The sequence below is a fragment of the Podarcis liolepis genome (genome assembly GCF_965112155.1).
Source record: "Podarcis liolepis genome assembly, chromosome: 2".
Classification (NCBI taxonomy): Eukaryota; Metazoa; Chordata; class Lepidosauria; order Squamata; family Lacertidae; genus Podarcis; species Podarcis liolepis.
Genome location: NC_139555.1, coordinates 107,166,704 through 107,188,812, shown reverse-complemented (window position 1 = coordinate 107,188,812; position 22,109 = coordinate 107,166,704). Strand labels below are relative to the sequence as shown.

The following is a 22,109-nucleotide window of genomic DNA, read 5'->3' as shown; positions in this document are numbered from 1 at the left end:
GTTCCCAAATTTGTCCCCCTCCCCCCGTTAAAAATTGCCAAGCGTCTTAGCAGGCCACACAGTTATTTTGTCTGCTGTACCAGTTGCAATGTGCTGTGCATGGTTTTCAGATGTAATTTTAATTGCTTCTTTCAGGAGTGCCAACTTGAATACTGGGGGGGGGGAGGTAAGCCCCGTTTCGCATAACTGATCATATGACCCAATGTACACACCGTTTAAATTGCAATGCCCATCAACTTTGGAGGGACCGGCCCCCTCAAATATTTTACTGGGGGGACACGATGAGGGGACCTTGGCCCCTAGGAGTTGGCTTTCTCATCTGTTGTACCCCGTTGAATTCAGACCGCACAATACAACAGATAAAAGAGGCAATTAAAATGAGTATTTAATGCGACGGATGTGCTGCAGCTGGTCTTCAACCAGATATGCGAAGGACCACCAGAATGAAGCTGGCAGACCAGTCTGGGAGCAACTGCTTAAGGTCAACACTCTTCAACTGAGGACTCGTCTTCAGCCCAAACGTGCATTTTCAGATGCACTCAGTTTCTTACCATTTATTGGTACGGTCGTTGTGCTTCCCTTACTTTGGAGGGAATGAGAATGGTTCTCTTTCCCCCCTAACTGTATATAACCTATTATAGTAACCCACCCTGGCACCTTATGGTATACATTATACAGTGGTACCTCGGGTTAAGTACTTAATTCGTTCCGGAGGTCCGTTCTTAACCTGAAACTGTTCTTAACCTGAAGCACTTTAGCTAATGGGGCCTCCTGCTGCCGCCGCGCCAGTGGAGCATGATTTCTGTTCTTATCCTGAAGCAAAGTTCTTAAGCTGAAGCACTATTTCTGGGTTAGCGGAGTCTGTAACCTGAAGCGTATGTAACCCGAGGTACCACTGTATAGGTAAAAAAAGGTAAAGGACTTCTGAACGGTTAAGTCCAGTCAAAAGGCAACTATGGGGTTGCAGCGCTCATCTCAATTTCAGGCCAAGGTAGCCAGCGTTTGTCCACAGACAGCTGTCTGGGTCATGTGACCAGAATGACTAAACAGCTTCTGGTGCAACGGGACACAGTGACGGAAGCCAGAGCTCACGGAAACACCGTTTACCTTCCCGCTGCAACAGTACCTATTTATCTACTTGCACTGGTGTGCTTTCGAACTGCTAGGTTGGCAGGAGTTGGGACAGAGCAACAGGAGCTCACTCCATCGCGGGGATTCAAAACGCCGACCTTCCAATCGGCAAGTGGTTTAGACCAGTGGCGTAGCGTGGGGGGTGCAGGGGGGGCCGGCCGCACCGGGCGCAACATCTGGGGGGGGCGCACTCGCACTCGCAGCTCTCTGCCCCTACCTGGCTCACTCACTCACTCTCACTGCAGTGCTGGCTGTGCGAATCTGATCCGAGCCACTGGGTCGCTGCCCACTGTGGAGGGGGTGGGTGCCAGGCATGCGGTGCGGAGAGAGAGCGAGGGACTATCTGGGGGAGGGACAGTGCAGCGGCCGCCCAGCGCAGAGCGTGGGAGAGAACCACACCAGACCAGACCAGGCAGCAGCGGCGGCAGGTTAGGGGGCGCAAATTACTTGCCTTGCCCCGGGTGCTGACAACCCACGCTACGCCGCTGGTTTAGACCACAGCACCACCCGTTGTGCTTACTAGTGGATCCCAGGCCTCGCATTTGCACCAATGCCCTGAGCTCAGCGAAAGGAAGAGCGCCAGCGCCGCCTTCTGTAAACCAACAGGGCTGTAACAAAACACCAGACATGCCACACTTGCGTGAGCTACGTTTTCAATCTTTATTACTCCTAACCAACAACAAAGAAGTCAGAGCTTAGAAACTCCCCCTTTTAATAAGTCAGTCGAGGGGACAGGACCCTAAAACATAAAAGAGACGCTTGCTTTGGATGAGAACAAAAAAAGGTGGGGGAGAAAAATAAACAGAAGTACACTGAGGCAAACAGACTCCCCTTGCCCTCCCCGCCCCAAATGCAATAAAGTAAATAAAGCTTGGAAGAAGGGGCAGAACAACGGGGGGGGGGGTACACGCCCATAAGACAAGGGAGAGGTTAAGCCGGAGGCAGAAGCAGAGGGAAATCCAGAGTCCAGGCCTCATCCATCCACCCACTTGCATGGTTAAGAGGGTGTTGTGGCGCCATGCCTCCTTGGGGTGTGTCTCTTGTTGCAGCGCAAAGGCCTCCCGTGACAAGCAAGGCTTTCTGTTCCTTCGCAGGCCTCTCCGTCACAACAGGGCCGAGGAAGAATGGGGTGCGGGAAACGGGGCTCTTTTTCCGTCAGTCCTCCCGAGCGAGATTCCGAGGTAGGTGGCAGGAGAGATTGCCACAGGATTGTAGAGCCAGAAAGGACCCCGGAGGGTCATCTAGCTCAACCCGCTGCAGCACAAGAAGCTCAAGCAAAGTACCCATGGCAGGTGGCCAAAATCTACAGTCGCCCCTCCCTGGAGCAAAGATGCGTTGTTCTCAGTCAGTAGTAACAGCTTGCCTGTCCTCGCCACAGCGGAGAAGCAAGGCCTTTTCGCTCTCTGTTCTCCCCAACTTCTGTCTAGGGCCTCATCTGCACTACAGTGGTGCCCCGCAAGACAAATGCCTCGCAAGACGGAAAACTCGCTAGACGAAAGAGTTTTCCGTTTTGGAGGTGCTTCGCAAAACGAATCTCCTATGGGCTTGCTTCGCCAGACGAAAATGTCTTGCGAGTTCCTGCGGGGGTTTTTCCTCCCCCCCCCTTTTCTAAGCCGCTAAGCCGCTTATCAGCTGATCCGATAAGCCGATAAGCCGCTAAAAGCGCTAATCCGTCAATGGGCTTGCTTCGCAAGACAAAAAAACCGCTAGACAAAGAGAATCACAGAACGGATTCTTTTCGCCTTGCGAGGCACCACTGTACATATGTTTAAGGTCGTATCACACCACTTTAAACAGTCATGGCCTCCCACAAAAAGAATCCTACAAACGGTAGTTTGTTAAGGGCACTGGAAGTTGTTAGGAAAGCCCTCTCTTCTCAGAGAGATACAATTCCCAGAGTTCCCTGGGAAGAGGGTTAGATTGCTAAACCCCTCCAGGGAATTGTAGTTCTGGGAGGGGAATAGGAGAGTCTTCCTCACAACTCAGCACCCTTAGACAACCAACCCCATGGACTCTTTGAGGGGAAGCCACGACTGCTTAAAGCAGTGCCTTAATTATTATTTTTCCTTTGTATCGCTTTCTTTATAACTGAAACATTTTCAGTAAAATATGAATACTAAAAAAAAAATATGGCTGCTTTAAATGTAAGGTGCAGGTGGAGCCATGATGTATTACGGTAGTAAGTTCTGAGGAGTTAACCTTGCATGGCAAGGTAACATTTTCCTTTTCTGCCATTGACAGCTCCACATTCCTCCTCTGCCTCTTTTCCAGATTATAAATTCTGCTTCTTTAGTTTCTCATGCATCCATCACACCACCCAAAGGCTCAATTTCTTTATCATTGCATGTATGTGTGTGTGTGTACATCAATCCTACTGCCAAGCCAGGATAGGAAAACTCCAAGATGCCTATTTGTTGGGCTTTCTGGACCCAAGATCCACCCTCCTAGAAATCTGGATTTTATGTTTTAAGACAGGCTGATGCCTACAGCCAGCTACCCTCTGCCCCTTCAAAAAAATAAAAATAAAGAGACCATGAGCCTTTGAACTCCTATTCTGAATCTTATCCATCAACAATACACTACCCCAGCATGCTTCCAGGCCCAAAGCTGAACCCTCCTTGAGTGTTTTACGGTTTTCTTCCCCTCAGTAAGTTGCACACTTATGTTGTATCCTCTTCCCTAAACTGAAGAGATGGGCTTTCTCACCAATACCTCAGTGAGCAGATTTCGCACACGTGCTTCACATTTGTGGCCAAACTATTAAGAACCCCAAAAGACAAGAGCTCAAAGAAGGGGACCATCTAGCTGAACAGCGGCAGATAAGCACAGCTCCCACTTTCTAATGGGGTCTCAATCCTCTCTGCTTTTCCTTTAGTCCTCAGGAAATGAAACCCTCCAGGGATTCCTGGGTCTGGAGGGTGCCATCAGCAGCTTTGGAAAGCAGAAACTGAGCAGGAGAGATTCCGAGATCCAAGCAAAACCAATTTGAGCTTCTCTAGCTAAATGCTGCAATCTGACCCTCAGTGGCCATTTAGGTTCCAATGCACCAGGTGGGAGCGTTGCTCAAGGCATAGTTCATGCTCCCCCTACCCACCCACCCCCCAAAAATGTTTAGATTATTTGTGTTGAATAAGTCAATAAAGCTTTTCCTCCACCTTCAAGAGGCTTACCAAAGTTTCATGGCCCTCCCCACTCCCCAGGTGGATTCCCTAGCATCTAGTGAAGTCTGAGTCCTTCTCAGTTAGGCATCTATGGTCTGGAGGTCAGTCCTCAGCATGTTAAAGCTTTGTTATCCAGAGTTCAAAGTTACCCACGGGGAAGCAGCTATAAGAGAGGATTAGACAAATTCATGGAAGATAAGGCTAGCAGCAGCTACTAGCCATGAGAGCAGAGCAATGTTCCCCCCTCAAACAAAAACACAAAACCCCCCTCTAGTTGCTGGGAATCACAAGTGATTGCTGCACCCGGGTCCTGGCTTTCCATAGGCATCTGAACGGCCGCTAGGAGGACAGGACGCACAATCCTATATTGGCCTCCAATCTGATCCATCAGCGCTCTTCTAACAGGGCTGGAAGGGCGGGGAGAAGGGAGTCGGATACAATACAGGGCGAGGAAGAGTCAAGTAAAGCTTTTCGTTTCCCAAAACATGGGTTATATTTATACGTACACAGTGTCAAAACAAAAAAGGTGAGCGAGACACCCATACGGATTCTAAATCAGGATCAAAACTCCCCAGCGGACATGGTTACTAGGTTTTCACCTCAACAGGCCTTCTTTTCCAAGAACCTCTTTCCCCCCCGCCCCGCTATTGAGGTGTGTGTGTGTCTACAATCTCTTCGCTTATATGCTGCAGTCGCGTGTTTCTATTCCATTGCTATCTTTCCCCCACCCCACCCTAACCCCGGAAATAATTCCTCAACCACGTGCAGATCCACCGGGGTCACCGCAAGAGCTGCGCCGTAGCTTTCCCCCGTTAAGCAGAATGTACAAAAAGGATTCCTCTTCCTTGTGTGGATTCTAGACTCGTTTGGTAACGTGAGGGAGAGGGCGCGCGTCTCCCGTCTCTTCCCCCCCCCCACCTTCCCCGCTTCTCTCGCGCCCCCTCTTCCATTTTTTTTAAATTTTATTTTAGGGGCTCTCCTTCGCGTGGCTCCGCTGGTGCTTCAGCAGGTTGGCGCGCCGCGTGAACCCCTTCCCACAGTTGGAGCAGCGGTAGGGCTTGGTCCCGAAGTGGGTCCGCTGGTGGATGATGACCTCCAGGGTGGTGCCGAAGCTCCTCCCGCACTCGCTGCACTTATAGGGCCTCTTGCCCAGGTGGCTGCGCTGGTGCTTGAAGAGCTGCGAGGTCTGGCTGAAGTGCTCCGGGCAGTCGGGGCACTTGTAGGGCTTCTCACCCGTGTGGATGCGCTGGTGCCGCTCCAGGTGGGAGCTCCAGGCGAAGCTCTTCCCGCAGTACTGGCACTTGTGGTTCTTCTCCATGGCGTGGCCCCGCTGGTGCGCCAGGAAGGCCGAGCTGTCGCCAAAGCGCTTGTCGCAGTCGCCGCACTTGTAGGGCCGCGCGTGCGAGTGCGTCTTGTTGTGCTGGAGCAGGTGGACCTTCTGGGCGAACTTCTCCCCGCAGGTGGGGCAGGGGAAGGGCCGCTCGCCGGTGTGGACGCGGCGGTGGCGCTCCAGGTGGGAGGCCCACACGAAGCCCTTGCCGCACTCCTCGCACAGGTGCGTGCGCTCGCGGTGGTGGCCCCTCTGGTGGCGCATCAGCGTCTGGCGGCTGCGGTACACCTTGCCGCAGTCCTCGCAGCCCAGGTGCGTCTTCTTGTGCTCCTCCAGCTCCGAGATGAGCGCGTAGCTGCGCCAGCAGGCCGGGCAGTTGTAGGGCCGCTCGCCCATGTGGTTGCGCCGGTGCTTGGCCAGGTGGGCGCTCTGGCTGTAGGTCTCCCCGCACTCGGGGCACTTGAAGGGCCGCTCGCCCGTGTGGACCCGCCGGTGGCGCTCCAGGTGGGAGGCCCAGATGAAGCACTTGCCGCAGTCGGCGCACTTGTGGGGCTTCTCGGCCGTGTGGCCCTTGCGGTGGTTCTCCAGGGCCGAGCTCTGGGCAAAGCGCTTCCCGCACTCGGGGCACTTGAAGGGCTTCTCGATCAGCTGCGAGCAGCGGTGCTGCAGCAGGTGGAAGTTCTGGCTGTAGGCCTCGCCGCAGTTGAGGCACTTGAAGGGCTTCTCGCCCGTGTGCATCCGGCGGTGGCGCTCCAGGTGGGAGCTCCAGATGAAGCTCTTGCCGCAGTCCGAGCACTGGAAGGGCTTCTCCCGCGCCGCGTTGGCCTCGCTCCGCTGGCGGCCCCGGGGCGGCGCGTGCAGGCTCCTCGTGCAGTCCGAGCAGCGGCTCTCCAGACTCTTCTTCAGCGCATGCCCTCGTTGAGTCGCTTTGTCCTTCTTCACCACCGGGATGATCTTGGGGGGAGGTGGCGGCGGTGGCGGTGGCTGCTTGGGCGGTGCGCGGCGCACCACGGGCTTGACTCGCCTGGGGGTGCTTTGAGACGTGCCTGGCCGCAGCTCCTCAGGCCCTTCGTCCTCCTCCTCTTCATCGTCCTCCTCCTCTTCCTCCTCTTCATTGTTGTTGCTGTTCAGCAGCTTGTCTGCAGCTGGAAAACAAGGCAACCACCTTAGGAAGGCCAAAATGTGTGAATTTATACAGCAGTAACACCTATAGATTGCACATGAAATGTAGCAACACCCCCTCCGTAGAACTGTACAGTTGGATACTGGAAGAATAAGAAATCAAGATAGCTTTTATATATATATATAAGATGGAAATGGTTTATTGAATATTTACAGATAATTTGTAAACAGATAAGATGATTGGCCGGATTATTGTTATAACCTGCTGTTTTATAATAAGAGTAGGTTTTTAAAGTAGATGAATAAATTGTGGGAATCTTGAGGATTATATCCCACATAAATGAGCAAATTAAGTTAGCTTGGATAGGTAGGCAGAAGATATTAAAAATAAATTTAAGGAACCGCAGAAAAGGGGGAAGGAAGTCACGCTCTGAAATGTTATTATGATTGTAAAATTAGTGAAATGTATAAACTTGAAAAGCATAATTATTATTTTTTAAAAAAGAACTGTACAGTTGGAAGGGACCCCGAGGGTCATCTATTCCAGCCCCCTGAAATGCAGGAATCTTTTGTCCAATATGAGCCTTGAACCCTGAGATTTAGAGAATAAGCTATCCAGAAGTTGCTACAAAGGAATGCAGTACAAGCATTAACATAGCAACTGTAAAATCAGCCAAGTCACACCTTAGTTGTAAAGCATCAATCAACTCTAACCCATTAGCAGTTTACATGGGCAATTAGTTCCCTTTATTGCTACCCAATTTTACAGGTAAACACATGAAATTCTGACTGCTACAATTTTAAAAACGGGGTGGGGGAGATGTCTTTAGCCTTTGCATTATCTTACCTTTCACAACCTTGGATCCCCAGATGTTTTTGAACTACAACTCCCATCATCCCTGACCAATGGCCATGCTGGCTGGGAATGATGGGAGCTGTAGTCCAACAATGTCCAGGGACCCAAAGTTTAGAAAGGCTGTATTAATAGCATCTTGACTTTTTTTGTAAGCCGCTTTGGGGGGGGGGAGTGCAGGTTGTTAGGTATCGTGGACTAGGACTTGAGAGAACAGGGTTCAAATCGCCATTCAGCCATGTAGCTGACTGGCATAACCTTTGGCCAATCTCTCTCTCCCTCCCTAACCTACCTCACAGTGTTGTTGTGAGGAGAAAACAAGAAGAAAGAGAATAACATAGGCCACTTCTAAGCTCCTTGGTGGAGACAGTGATATATAAATGTAAGAAATAAAAACAGGATACAAACTCAAGCTTAACACTAAAAAGTCAGGGTGACTAGGGGGCGTGTAAAAAAGGGTTACTTCCACTTTAATTACTTTTTCTCCCAAGTGTCTATTTTAAAAGGCTGCAGGCAAAGTGTTTTTTTTTTTTTTTGTGCAGCATTAAAGGTAAAGGTAAAGGTACCCCTGACCATTAGGTCCAGTCGTGACCGACTCTGGGGTTGCGGCGCTCATCTTGCTTTATTGGCCAAGGGAGCCGGCGCTTGTTCGCAGACAGCTTCCAGGTCACGTGGCCAGCATGACTAAGCTGCTTCTGGCGAACCAGAGCAGCGCACGGAAACACTGTTTACCTTCCCGCTGGAGCGGTACCTATTTATCTACTTGCACCTTGATGTGCTTTCGAACTGCTAGGTTGGCAGGAGCAGGGACCGAGCACCGGGAGCTCACCCCATCATGGCGATTCGAACCACTGACCTTCTGATCAGCAAGTCCTAGGCTCTGTGGTTTAACCCACAGTGCCACCCGCGTCCCTTTTGTGCAGCATTACAGGCCCTTTAATAACAACAGGAAGAAAGGGATGGGCATATGTGATAAGAAAACAGAAAAGGTGGTTAAGTCCAGAGCTCTCCAACATAGGAAGTGCTATAGTTGTGCCATATAATAGTAATTTTATTTATCTCATTTCAGGTCTGATGGTAAAAAAAACAACTGAGAGCGGTTTGCAAAATGTATGCAGAACGTCTTTCCCAGTACTGCTGCATTAAAAACAGAATCGTCACCATCAACCATCACTATCAGTTATGGGGGAACCGTTGGCCCGCCAAAGGTTACTCAACTACAACTCCCATCAGTCCCTGCAAACCTGGCTCAGGCCAGGCGTAGTAGGAGATGATTGAGCAGGATCTGGAGGGCCAAAGGCACCCCACAGCTGATCTACATCAATGAACAGGCACACAAACTCCACACACAAAATGTCTGGGATGAAAAGACTGGCATAGAGGAGTTCTGGAACTCTGGACAAAAATAAGGGCAGGGGATTGGAAGATATAGGAATCTTGCAGCACAGGAAAAGCAAAAACGAAGGGGACCGAGTAGGCTCAGGGTGACCAAGAAAGGAGCTTTAGGGTGTAGGAAGAAATGGGGTGAAAGAGACAATAATAATAATAATAATTTATTATTTATACCCCGCCCATCTGGCTGGGCTTCCCCAGCCACTCTGGGCGGCTTCCAACCAAATATTAAAATGCAGTAATCCATCAAACATTAAAAGCTTCCCTAAACAGGGCTGCCTTCAGATGTCTTCTCAAAGTTTGGTAGTTGTTGTTCTCTTTGACATCTGGTGGGAGGGCGTTCCACAGGGCGGGCGCCACTGCCGAGAAGGCCTTCTGAGATAGCACAAAAGTCCCTGGGAGGGTAATTAAAGCCACAATCGCTCCATATATTTAAAGCACTATGATACCGCTTTAAACAGGTGTGGCTCCCCCCACCCCAATGATTCCAGGAACTGTAGTTTGCTAAGGGTGCCAAGAGTTGTTGGGGGGGGGGCACTGACTCTCTTCACAGAACAATAATTCCCAGAGTTCCCTGGGAGGATGGGTTGCCTGCTAAACCACTCTGGGAATTATAGCACTGGAAGGGGAATAGGGGTCTCTTTTAACAGCTCCCAGCACCCTTCGCAAACTACAGCTCCCCAAAGGTGCAGTGCAAAAGTGGCCCCAAATGGTATCTATCCCGCAGGGACTAAAAGAAAAGGAAGCATCTGGTTGGCCCATGTTAGAACAGGATGTTGGACAAGATGGAATCCAGTTACAGATAGGTAGCTGTGTTGGTCTGCCATAGTCAAAATAAAAAAATTCCTTCCAGTAGCACCTTAAAGACCAACTAAGTTAGTTCTTGGTATGAGCTTTCGTGTGCATGCACACTTCTTCAGATACACTTCTTCAGATACACTTCAGTGTATCTGAAGAAGTGTGCATGCACACGAAAGCTCATACCAAGAACTAACTTAGTTGGTCTTTAAGGTGCTACTGGAAGGAATGTTTTTATTTTGAAGATGGAATCCAGCACAGCTCATCTTAGCTTCTTATGAAGATGAAACATGCAAGGCTGTAGGAAATTGGGACTCTGGCAGCGTGGGAAAAGGGGCAAGAGTGAGGAGGGTGGGCATAGGAAATAGGAGATGACGGCAAAACAGGAACCTGCTAAAGAACACACCTGGCAAAAGGATACCCAATTCCAAAAAATAAATACTCACCAGGAAGAACAGGGAAGAAGAAAACCGGAATCTCAGCCCCTGTGTTCCTTGCTTCCATTGAAGCAGCCTGCCTCTCTCCTCTCAGGGAGGCAGCTGAGGGAGGGAGAAGGGCAATTTATTGGCTGGAAAGGGCACTCACTCTCTTTGTGGGTGGGGTCTTTAAAGAGCATCTCCTGGGGCACGTTTAAGCTAAGGTGCTTAAAGGACTCTTTAGGACAAACCCTGGAGGGCCCTCCGACCCCCATGCCCCCAAGGTAAAGGAAATGCAAACTGTCTCCAAATCTCTGTGGATAACAGCAGGGATGCAGGTGATCCCACAGGCAGAAAATGGGGAAAAGATCTGGGAAACAAAGGCATTAAATGGCCAGTATCTTATTAGAAAAGAAAGCTAGATGGATCGTCAAGGGGCAAGAATAGTAACAGGAGCTCAAGGAAGAACCTGCGCTTGATTTCTCAGCACTGTTGTGGAAGCAGCAGACAAATTGGTTCCAGGTGCTATGGAAGCCTTGATGGCCAGAGAAAGCTGCTTCCTTAAAGGGTTGCAGAAAGTATAGGGTACTTTTCCCCAAGTTTACATGCCCTGTGAAGAGGTTCTGTGTTATGCCAAGTGAGTAAAAAGTGCTTTGTTTAATGCTGAACAGAAAGAGAGGCCTCTTCAATTTTTATTGGGTTATAACCCTTTAGATCAGTCTTTCTCAACCTTGCATTCCTGAATGTTGCTGGACCACAACTCCCATCATTCCCAGCCAAAATGGCCAGCGGTCAGGGATGATGGGAGTTGTAGTTCAAAAAAACATCTGGGGACCTGAGCTTGAGAAAGGCTGGCTTAGATAGTGGAGTTAAATTTTTAATGTTTAATGTTTGATGATGCTTTTATAGGTGTTGGAAGCCGCCCAGAGTCAGATGGGTAGGGCGCTAATAAGGCTATTATATTATTATTATTATTATTATTACAGAAATCGTGCTCCAGCGGCACGGCAGCAGTGGGAGGCCCCATTAGCTAAAGTGGTGCTTCAGGTTAAGAACAGTTTCAGGTTAAGAACGGACCTCCAGAACGAATTAAGTTCTTAACCTGAGGTACCACTGTATATTATATTATATTATATTCTGGAAACCTGTTTCCTAAACCTATGGATGATACAGAATGTGTAGCCAGGGTTTCCAAGTTTAATGAGCAGGCCTTTTCCTACCTAGGATTCTGTCTTCTCAAACATTAGAACTGGAGCACCGTACATTTCACACAAGACAACATCCATCTTAAAAGAGTCCTATGGATCTCACAGCAGCTTCTTGCTTGGCCTGCAGGTGCAATTGGTCCTTACAAAAAGTGAGCTGCACAAAAGCGGAACTTGCTTCTGCACAAGCAGACCCAGAAGGGGGATAAAAGCCGAGGCGCTGAGCGACTCCACCCTACCCCTATCCATACTTCCGCACCATCCATGGAGCATCTTCCGTGAGTGTTGTATGGGATGTCTTGGGTGTTCTGGAACAGGTGTAATAAACGTAAATCTGCCTTTATTCCCTTATGGGGGACACAAGAGCCCTTATAGCAGTGTTTTTCAACCACTGTTCCGCGGCACACTAGATGTTGCCTGGTGTGCCGTGGGAAAAATTGAAAAATTCGAAAGATTTTTTAAAAAATAAATGTCAAATTTTCGCCCACTAGGCGGGCGCCGGACTGTGTCCACCCTATTTTCCATCCGTCCTGGGTGGGGATCAGATCGGATGGGATCGGATGAGAGCGGACAGGCGGTCCGCTCTCATCCGATTCCCCATAGAGAGCAGCGGGGCTCTGACATCTCCCTCTCTGCACACAGTGGTGGTGTGCCTCGTGATTTTTTTCACGAAACAAGTGTGCCTTTGCCCAAAAAAGGTTGAAAAACACTGCCTTATAGAGTCCTTTGCAGGTTCTCCATCTGCCAGACAGGAGGTAAACAAAGCACTCAGATTTCTGTTGTAGGCCGCCCTTTCTGTGATGTAGGTGTGATGTATCCGGAGGGTGGTCTTGGACTCCAAGGCGGGCAATTTAAAATGTCTATATAAGGGCGGGCACACCTTTGTTTGGGGTCCTTCTCCTGCGTGTGAAGGGGACACCCTGTTGCAACAGTTCAATAAAGATCAGGTTTACTAGCTGCTTTGCTTCTCAATATTCTCTGGCTGGCCTCAGTTATTCTCTCCTACCGATGGAGAACCTGCAAAGGACTCTATAAGGGCTCTTGTGTCCCCCATAAGGGAATAAGGGCAGATTTACGTTTATTACACAGGTGAGGTATGGAAGCCAGCCTCGGGGCGCGGGGAGCCAAGGTCCATCCTTCTGAGGTCATTACGGAGGTCATTTTTCACTCAGGAGTCCCATGGACTGCAAGAAGATCAAACCTATCCATTCTTAAAGAAATCAGCCCTGAGTGCTCACTGGAAGGATAGATCCTGAAGCTGAGACTCCAGTACTTTGGCCACCTCATGAGAAGAGAAGATTCCCTGGAAAAGACCCTGATGTTGGGAAAGATGGAGGGCACAAGGAGAAGGGGACGACAGAGGATGAGATGGTTGGACAGTGTTCTCGAAGCTACAAACATGAGTTTGACCAAACTGCGGGAGGCAGTGGAAGACAGGAGTGCCTGGCGTGCTCTGGTCCAGTGGGTCACAAAGAGTCGGACACGAGTAAACAACAACAAAATTAACTCTGGGAATTAAGCGAAAGAACTGCATGAGGGGGAAAGTTGGACTCCCCCCCCCCCGGCACAGAGTAGCTTTTGAACTCCCTGTTCAAGTCGGGCAGAGCAGCCAGGGGAGAGGTCTGACCGAAGCCCTCGTAGGCCTCACGTCCAGCACATTGCATCAAAGCAAGCGAGAGTTGTTGTGCAGGGACTAAGCACACACGTCTGGGGCTTATGCGGCCTGTTTGACAGGTTTCGGACCTGCCTATTTGGAATGTTATTCCCTAGGGAGGAATGTTGCACGTACAGTGGTACCTCGGGTTAAGAACTTAATTCGTTCTGGAGGTCCGTTCTTAACCTGAAACTGTTCTTAACCTGAGGTACCACTTTAGCTAATGGGGCCTCCTGCTGCCACCGCGCCATTTCTGTTCTCATCCTGAAGCAAAGTTCTTAACCTGAGGTACTATTTCTGGGTTAGCAGAATCTGTAACCTGAAGCGTCTGTAACCCAAGGTACCACCGTAATGCAAAACCAGGAGGTTCCCTAGGCAAGACGAGAGGAGCTCCTGTCAAACGGTGAGCTGGGTGCCTAGAAAACTGTTGTCGGAACCTCACTATCTGAAATGTTGTGCTTGTACCCCATTTGCTCCTTGAGGTGGGACAGCTGTGTGTCTTTTTGGATTTGGATTTGATATCCCGCCTTTCACTCCCTTTAAGGAGTCTCAAAGCGGCTAACATTCTCCTTTCCCTTCCTCCCCCACAACAAACACTCTGTGAGGTGAGTGGGGCTGAGAGACTTCAAAGAAGTGTGACTGGCCCAAGGTCACCCAGCAGCTGCAGGTGGAGGAGCGGGGAAGCGAACCCAGTTCACCAGATTACAAGTCCACCACTCTTAACCACTACACCACACTTTTCCCAGCCAAGTTCTTCATTTGCTCCCTGGGAATTTAAAATGTGTGCAACTGTGACTATAAACTGTAACCTGGTACATTTCTGCTTCCTGATGATGATGATGATGATGATGATAATAATAAATTTTATTTACACCCCACCCATCTGGCTGGGTTTCCCCAGCCACTCTGGGGAGCTGACAGCACATATGAGATCTTGCCTCTGCTATGAGTCTCCGAATCTCTCAGGCCATTCTCATCTAAGAATAAGGAGTCTGAGGGTCTCTCGTGGGTTTTTTTCTCCCTTTCTGGGAAATTCACACTGCTTCCCCCCTCACCTTTTTTTCAGAACAAAGAACACCACCACTTCCCTGAAAATGTTATCAGTGAATATAGCGTGCACACACAAAAAAGAGGAGCAAAACCAAGTACGAATGGAAGAGGAGAACCGATACAAAGCAGAAGGTAAATAGGATTCTTACCAAGAGACATCAGTGTCTCGTAGCTCTCCTGCATGACATCTCGATATAGTGCCCTCTGCCGCGGGTCCAGGTACACCCATGGCTCCATGGCAGAATGAGTTCTCAGGAATCCAGCAGCACCTACCAACAACAAATGAAACCCATTCAACACCTGCCTCTTTATTGGAATGTACTACTTAGGGGGGGGACGCGGGTGGCGCTGTGGGTGAAACCACAGAGCCTAGGACTTGTCGATCAGAAGGCCGGCGGTTCAAATCCCCATGACAGGGTGAGCTCCCGTTGCTCAGTCCCTGCTCCTGCCAACCTAGCCGTTCGAAAGCACCTCAAAGTGCAAGTAGATAAATAGGTACCACTCCGGCGGGAAGGTAAACGGCGTTTCCGTGCGCTGCTCTGGTTCGCCAGAAGCGGCTTAGTCATGCTGGCCACATGACCCGGAAGCTGTATGCCAGCTCCCTCGGCCAATAAAGCGAGTTGAGCGCCGCAACCCCAGAGTCGGCCACGACTGGACCTAATGGTCAGGGGTCCCTTTACTGTTACTACTTAGGGGTGGCTTAGCTGCGACCTTCTGGAGACCATTGAACAACATCTCCCATCATCTCAGACTGTTGGCCGTGCTGGCTGGGGGCAGGACTTGGGAGTCCAAAGGCATCCATTCAGAGGACCACAGGTCTCCCCCCCCCCCATCAGCCCCTGCTATGCCTTAGAGAACATTAGGAGGAGAAGCAACAGGTTTCTTTGCTCATAAAACCACCAGCCAACAGCAGGTTAATGGACAAGAGGAGACAGCCTGGTTAAAGGCCTTTCCGCCAGATTCAGTACACAGTGTCGCACCCTCTGCAGGTGTGCTGGGTTTTAAATATACTCCCTGCCTTCTTTCACAGGCATGATAAGAGGTGTTTTATGCGTACATAGAACTGTTATTCTGAGAGGCCCAGGAAAGGACCAAATTAAGGTGTTTTTACACCAAATGGAAAAGCTGGAATCTGGCAAATGGGTACTCCGGCACACCTTAATTGCAATGTCTGGAAGTAGGACCTTTACAAAAATAAACACACATACACATCTGCCATTGATGCTTTCGCTGAGATTCCTGCATCGCAGGGGATTGGACTGGATGACCCTCGGGGTCCCTTCCAACTCTACAATTCTATGATTCTATGATCTGTATAAATATGCTCTACAAACTCACCCACAGCCAGAATTCCAAGAGTGGAAGCCAAAAAAAAACCCCAGTCTCTAACACAGCATAGGCCCGTGGGATCTCTCCCACCCCCCCGCAACCTCCACACAAGTGGGATCCAACTGAGTCCTACTCAGAGTAGACCCATTGGAATTAATTAATGAAAGTTGATAGTTCAGTGGATCTACTCTGCGTAGGGCTAGCATGGGCTACAACCAAATTTATTTATTTATTAAGCTTTCTTATAGCAGTTTCCAACCTCAGTGAGGTTTGCATAAAGTAGCAAAAACTAAACTGGAAAACGCACACTTTTAACAAAAATCAAAGCCTCGAGGCTTCAAAGGAGCAAAGCAAACCATCGAAAAGCCATGCTGAAGAAGGCTGTTTTCACCGCCTGCCTATACAGCGCTGAGGGATGTGGCTCTAGCTGCCTTTCCTTCTGAAAGGCAATTTCACAGCTGAGGTGCCACTGCAGAAAAGGCCCCGTCTCACATTGCAATTTATAGGGGCTTTGCTATTTTCAAACTTCCCTAAACATCCAAAGGGAAGGAAACCTCCACCAGCCACTGTACCCAACTTATGCCAGGAAGATACACCTTGACAGATTCTGATTTAACATTCAGATTGGGGGGGGGGAGTTTTTGCAATTGTTTCTTCACACCGAACACCTCCAAATCAAATCAGGATTAAGTGGTTTTCTAAGGACGGTGGGGGCATGGGTGCTATGTTCGAAACTGTGGACAGACGTCGGCTCCCTCGGCCTGAAGCGAAATACTGTGGGGGGGCATCAGCAGAGGGAGAAGGGGATACAGCGGTACCTCAGGTTAAGTACTTAATTCGTTCTGGGGGTCCGTTCTTAACCTGAAACTGTTCTTAATCTGAAGCACCACTTTAGCTAATGTGGCTTCCTGCTGCCGCCACGCCACAGGAGCACAATTTCTGTTCTTATCCTGAAGCAAAGTTCTTAACCTGAGGTAATATTTCTGGGTTAGCGGAGTCTATAACCTGAAGCGTCTGTAACCCGAGGTTCCGCTGTAGTTTCATTCTCCAGGGTGAGAGAGTCCTGTTCCTGTGGATCTTGCCCAATAACCCCAGACAGGAAACAGCAGGGAGGCGGGTGATGTATACCTGGTTGGAAAGCTTTTCCCCTCCAGACTCTTGTTGTTAAATATGGGGTGGTGTGCATTTTGCCTGGTGCTTAGCTGGCTGCAGTGGGTGAGAAAAGAGGCTGCTGAGAGCCTAAGCTGAGAGCCTATTTTAAGGACCTCCTCCTTTCTCTCACCCGTAAAGGAAGCATTTGGGGTGGTTCACTGGACGTTCTTTCCATTGGCATTCCCGACACACATCCCAATGTGACCAACTTGGATTTGTGTTTCTGCTATTCAGATTCCTTTACTGTGCTTCCACAAGGGCATCTTTCTCTTGTACAGTGGTACCTCAGGTTAAGTACTTAATTCGTTCCGGAGGTCCGTACTTAACCTGAAACTGTTCTTAACCTGAAGCACCACTTTAGCTAATGGGGCCTGCTGCTGCTGCCGCGCCTCCAGAGCATGATTTCTGTTCTCATCCTGAAGCAAAGTTCTTAACCTGAAGCGCTATTTCTGGGTTAGCGGAGTCTGTAACCTGAAGCGTATGTAACCTGAAACGTATGTAACCCGAGGTACCACTGTATTAGGAGATGCTGTTTTGTTTTATTTTTTTTAAATTATAATGGCTTGTTTTCTTGGGAGGCTTTTGGAACTCAGCTCCACCGTGGGAAAAGCAGCGTGCAAAACATTCAATTATTTATTTATTTTTTAAGAAACAAAAACCCTTAAGTACCTGAATGCTGCATTGGCCTGGCAACTCAGGACGGTGCAATTGCAACATAGCAGCACCGTTTGTGAGTCTGATAGGGGCAGGAAAGGGGGTGGGAACACCAAGCTGCCCCACTTGTAATACCCAGAGAAAATTTCTACTACATTTAAAATGCCGCCCACTGCCCATGCCCCATTGTTGAAGCGCTTGCAAAGCTCCAGCCCTTCTGCAGGCATCCATCTCATTGGACTGTTCCTGGTTTCCATGGCGGCCAGATTCAATACAGAACAGGCTTCACTGCTCTTTAAGGATGTTTACACTACTGAGCTTATACTAATTCAACAGCCATGCCCCCCCACCCACTCCCAACAAGAAACCCTGGAGACTGTGGTTCTACAGGGAGCAGAAAAGGTCTCAGAAATTCCTGTCCAATTCCACAAAGGTGGGGCCACCGAGTTTCTTTCCAAAAACAGTGTCTGGCTAAACCTTTAATCTGCTCATATTCTCTGCACTGTGGCTTTTGCATAGGAATTTCTGTAGCTCTCTTCAAGTAATAAAAGCCGTCCCAAGTCTTGCTTATTCCGCCTTCCAACTCCAGAGGTAATGTGAATTTTTAAATTTCATTTTTAAAGCTCATTGGGGCCTTCAGGATCACAAATTCTGGACCTTCTCCCGTTCAAGGTCAGTGCAGTTTGCCATTCTCCATCCCCTCAGGACCCAAAAAACCTGCCATATATAGGAATCTTCTAGCTGCATGACAGAACCCTGTTCTTTTGCAGACCCGGAAGCGGATGGTTTGATCCTCTCAATCAGGCATAGACAAACTCCGGCCCTCCAGATGTTTTGGAACTACAATTCCCATCATCCCTAGCTAACAGGACCAGTGGTCAGGGATGATGGGAATTGTAGTCTCAAAACAACTGGAGGGCCGGAGTTTGCCTATGCATGCTCTTAATACAGGGGTGTGTGGGAATCTATGGTGCGTCAGGTGCTGATGTGGACTACAATTCCCATCATCCCTAGACGTTGGCCACCCTGACAGGGGCTGCTGGGAGTCCCAACGATAGATATAGAAGACCGCAGGTTCCCTATTGCCAGTCTAGAAGATTCCCTTCCGCTGCTTACGCAGGCTGTGATTGGCTACGTCCCAAACCAATCAGGGAGCTTCTCAGATGAGCAGAGATTTGAACCCACAGCTCCCACACCCAAGCTTAGCATTCAGTGCACCAGGCCAGTCACAGCAACTGAAGAGCGTGTGATTTAGGCTTGAACCCCAGCTTGAAACCCAAAGTATGAGCTCACTCTCCTCGCAGAGTTGGTAGTCTCCTCGCAGGAGACCATAAACTCCCCCCTCAGCCCCTTGGAAGAAACGAGGAATATTTATCATCAACAGCACCTCGCTGATGAATATCGCTGACGGATTCTAACTCCCTGTGGGTATAATAACTCTCCCAGCACATTTGAAAGCTGACCTCTTGCTGATTTTAATTTGACATATACAAAAGGGTGGAATATCAAAAGGCAGATGAAAAAATAAGAACAGATAAAGGGTTGGAGAGCCACACACAAACTATTACCCAATCTGGAGCATGTTTATTTGCACAGCGGCAATACTTATTTGGATTGCTAATTTCTTGTGCAATCTGCTATTGGTTAGTCAGGTAAAGTGTCTACAAACAGGGTGTGTGAGACCAGTTGCAGTTTAGCTCTCCCAAGATTGGGAGGGAATGCTTTTTTTAAAATAAAATAAAAACACAAATAAAAAAAGGGGGTGGGAAACCAGAAACTGTGAAGCCTCGTGTTAAAGAGATTCCACCCTGCCTCCAAACTGGCTCCCTTCAGGAGTTTTGAACTACAACTCCCAGTTGGCTGGAGCTGATGAGAGATGTGGTCTAAGACAGCTGGAGGGAGGGCACCAGGTTGGCAAATGCTGCCTTATGCAGTTCAGAAGGTCCAGCTTGAGATATTTAGGGCAACTCAAGGCATAAAGTCCAAACGGTGCTATGTCCTACACTGCAAGGGTTCAAAAGCAGATTAAAAACGGAGAAATCTGTGCAAGCCTTATTTATAATAATATTGTCCAAGGTGCTGCAAGTTCTTTGTTCATAATTTGTTTGCTTTAGCGAGGCATGAGCTTCTGTATACCAGAAACCACTACATCAGAGGCATCATTTGATAAAACAGGCTCTCCTCCAGGAAAGCTTAGGGCATAATGAAGCACAACGTTTTTGTGGATTTCGACACAACATGCTATACTGTTGAGCAGGGTAGCTAACTTGTCGTGCACGATATGAACTACAACTCCCATCAACCCTGGCCTAGGTTGGCTAGGGCAGATAGGAGCTGGAAGCCCAAAAACATCCAGGGGGTTAGTGCCCTTGCTCATCTAAACCTGGCTCTCTAACTGTTGTGGAATACAACTCCCATCATCCGTAGATAGCAGGACCAGTGGTTAGGGATGATGGGAATTATAGTCCAACAACAACAACTGAAGAACCAAATTTGGGAAATCCTCAACTAGAATAACTGGAAATTTGCCTCCATATTTCACCCAATGCTAAGACCATTTCTGTTCTTCCAATTCATCTTCTAATAAGGCTTTTTCAATACTGGATTTAAAAAAAAAAAGTTTGAATGTTTTCATACTTTGCCAAATTCTTCTGTTAGCAGAAGGCAAACTTGGCTACTTCAGAACATAGAATAATAAGAATTTTATTGTTGGAACTGAGCTATCCTGCAGCATCTCAGGGATCACTCTCAGCAACTTTTAAAAACACATACAAGTGCAAATATAATATTGCAATAAGCATAAATACAGCAGTATGTGATACCGGTTAATTTCTGAAATTTCACATTGCTGTGCTCCTACCCTAAGGGTCCCTGAGAGCTTAACTCCTAAGGCCATGTAAGAAATCTCTTTCAAAAATCTTGTAAGAATTACTAATAATTCCTGGAAGCAGTAGCATTGCGAAGACTAGATACCAAGCAAGAAAACTTAACATGACAAAGGTGGGCGTAACTTCTGGTACAAAAGCGGGCAGGGACGCTGTTTTATTTACCCCCCCCCCGCCCCCATATTAAAGTAACCCACAAGAAAGGGCTAGGAGTTTCTGCGTGGGGATGAACTGAACGCGCTCGGCTACCACGAAAAAGAAAAAAGAAAACCCGGATTGCTTGCAAATTAAAACTTTTGCGCGTGCTGCAACACGCTTACGAGGCTACCCAGAAAACTAAATCCGGGCCTTAACCCCCGAAATCTATAGGGACAGATGGGAAACGGCTTGCTCCGATTCCACTGCAGGAGGACGCAGGAGCCCAATTCGATTTGGCCATTGATCTTCTAAGGAGGTGGAAAAAATAATCAAGTCTCCTTTTCTCTCCCTCCCCCCCCGGCGGCCAATTTGGCGCTCGCCCTTGTTCCCAGTCCCACCCACCCCCTGCAGCAAAATGGGCCGAGGCTTAATCGCTCCCCCCTCCTCCCCTTTAAAGGGCTCCCCACCCCTCAACCGGCAGAAGGGCTTTGCTTCGCCATCCCTTCCCTCCCACCCCCCACCATGAAACAAAAAAATGAGCGGGGGGGGGGAGGAGGGATCAGGGCCAATTAGTCGGCAATCCCTCCAGGCCTCGATCCCGCGCGCAGCCCCTCCCTCACCTCTCCGCAGGGATCCTCGCCTTTGGTCACCTGCAGCGCGGCTCCGGCAAGTTTGCAGATCGGCCGGGGGGGGGGTCGTCCCTGCTGCGTGTTGTGGGATGGGGGGGTAAAGGAGGAGGAGAAGCAGCAGCAGCCGCCGCTTCAGCTTAATCCGGATGTGCAGCGGCGGCTGACTCAGGAAACTCCGCCTCTCTCGGTGCGGGGCTGCTGAGCGGCGGCGGCGGCAGAGAAGGGCGCAGCTCGGGCGGCTGGCAGCAGGAAGGGGAGCCCTCTGCTGGGCGAGGACCCCCAGATCGGGATCGCGAGTGGCTCTTGCAGCGAGGGGGGGTTGGGGTGTGTGGATGAAAGATGGGGTGGATGAAGAAGAGCTTGCTCTCTTTAATAAATAAATCGATCGATCCTATCTGGAATATATCTATATTTATGTCTTCTGGACTGGTTGCTGCTCTCATCCGAGTTTCCTCCGCGGTGACCTTAAAATGTTTCTTCTCGACCTGCCCGTGTGAGTTTTACCGCAAAGGAAAAGGGTGTCTCTCCCCCCCCCCCCGGAGAGTTGAAAAAGAATCTCCGTCGGCGTTCTAGATCTTTGGGCGCGTTCTAGATCGTTGGGCGCGTTCTAGAAGGCGAGCGGTTTCGGTGCGTTCTGGGGAATCCTTACCGCTGGAGGGAAATCGGAGAATTGCAGAGTTGGAAAGGGACCCTCAGGGTCCAAAACCCCCATGCAATGCAGGAATCTTTCGCCCAGGGGTGCCAACTGGGAAAAATGATTGGGGAGGCACAGGTAGGCCCGCATCACAAGACATGGCACGCAAACACCATTTGAACGGCAATGCTGTATCAACTGGGGTGGGGGGCGACCCCCTCAAATATTTTATTGGGGGGAACCAAAAGGACCTCGGCCTCAAGGAGTTGGCTCCTGTGTTTTCGTCCAACGTGGGAACCCAGGACCTGAGATTAAGAGTCTCATGCTCTACGGACTGAGCTATCCTTGGCCCCTGAATGATCTTCCACCCACTGGAGAAGGGACTTAATTTGAAAGGAGTGGGGAAGTGGTTACCCTTCCCGATTTTATAATTTTGTCACCTCTCCGTTTCTGTTGTAGTAAGGATGTTGCCCTGGGTTACATAAAGCGACTGACCGTATTGAGCAATTGCAAGCAGGACCTGAGTGCGATTCCTCTTCCCTCCTGTGGCTTCTGGCTCCAGCTGTGGAAGCAGTT

General features: G+C 49.4%; 1 protein-coding gene across 2 annotated transcripts; it reads right to left on the bottom strand.

Annotated features, from left to right (window-relative positions):
- Positions 1-1,767: 1,767 nt before the first annotated feature.
- Positions 1,768-21,405, bottom strand: LOC310701535 (uncharacterized protein). Of its 2 annotated transcripts, none has more exons than XM_083492568.1 (4): positions 20,891-21,405; positions 14,262-14,381; positions 2,886-6,767; positions 1,768-2,571 (listed from the first exon to the last, which is right to left on the bottom strand). In XM_083492568.1, exons 2-3 carry the CDS (start codon positions 14,347-14,349, stop codon positions 5,260-5,262), a joined length of 1,596 nt encoding a protein of 531 aa, XP_083348694.1. In that variant the 5' UTR covers positions 14,350-14,381; positions 20,891-21,405; the 3' UTR covers positions 1,768-2,571; positions 2,886-5,259. The 2 variants fall into 2 exon arrangements, with proteins under 2 accessions (XP_083348694.1, XP_083348695.1); XM_083492569.1 differs by having other exon boundaries at positions 20,921-21,405.
- Between the last annotated feature and the right edge of the window lie 704 nt (positions 21,406-22,109).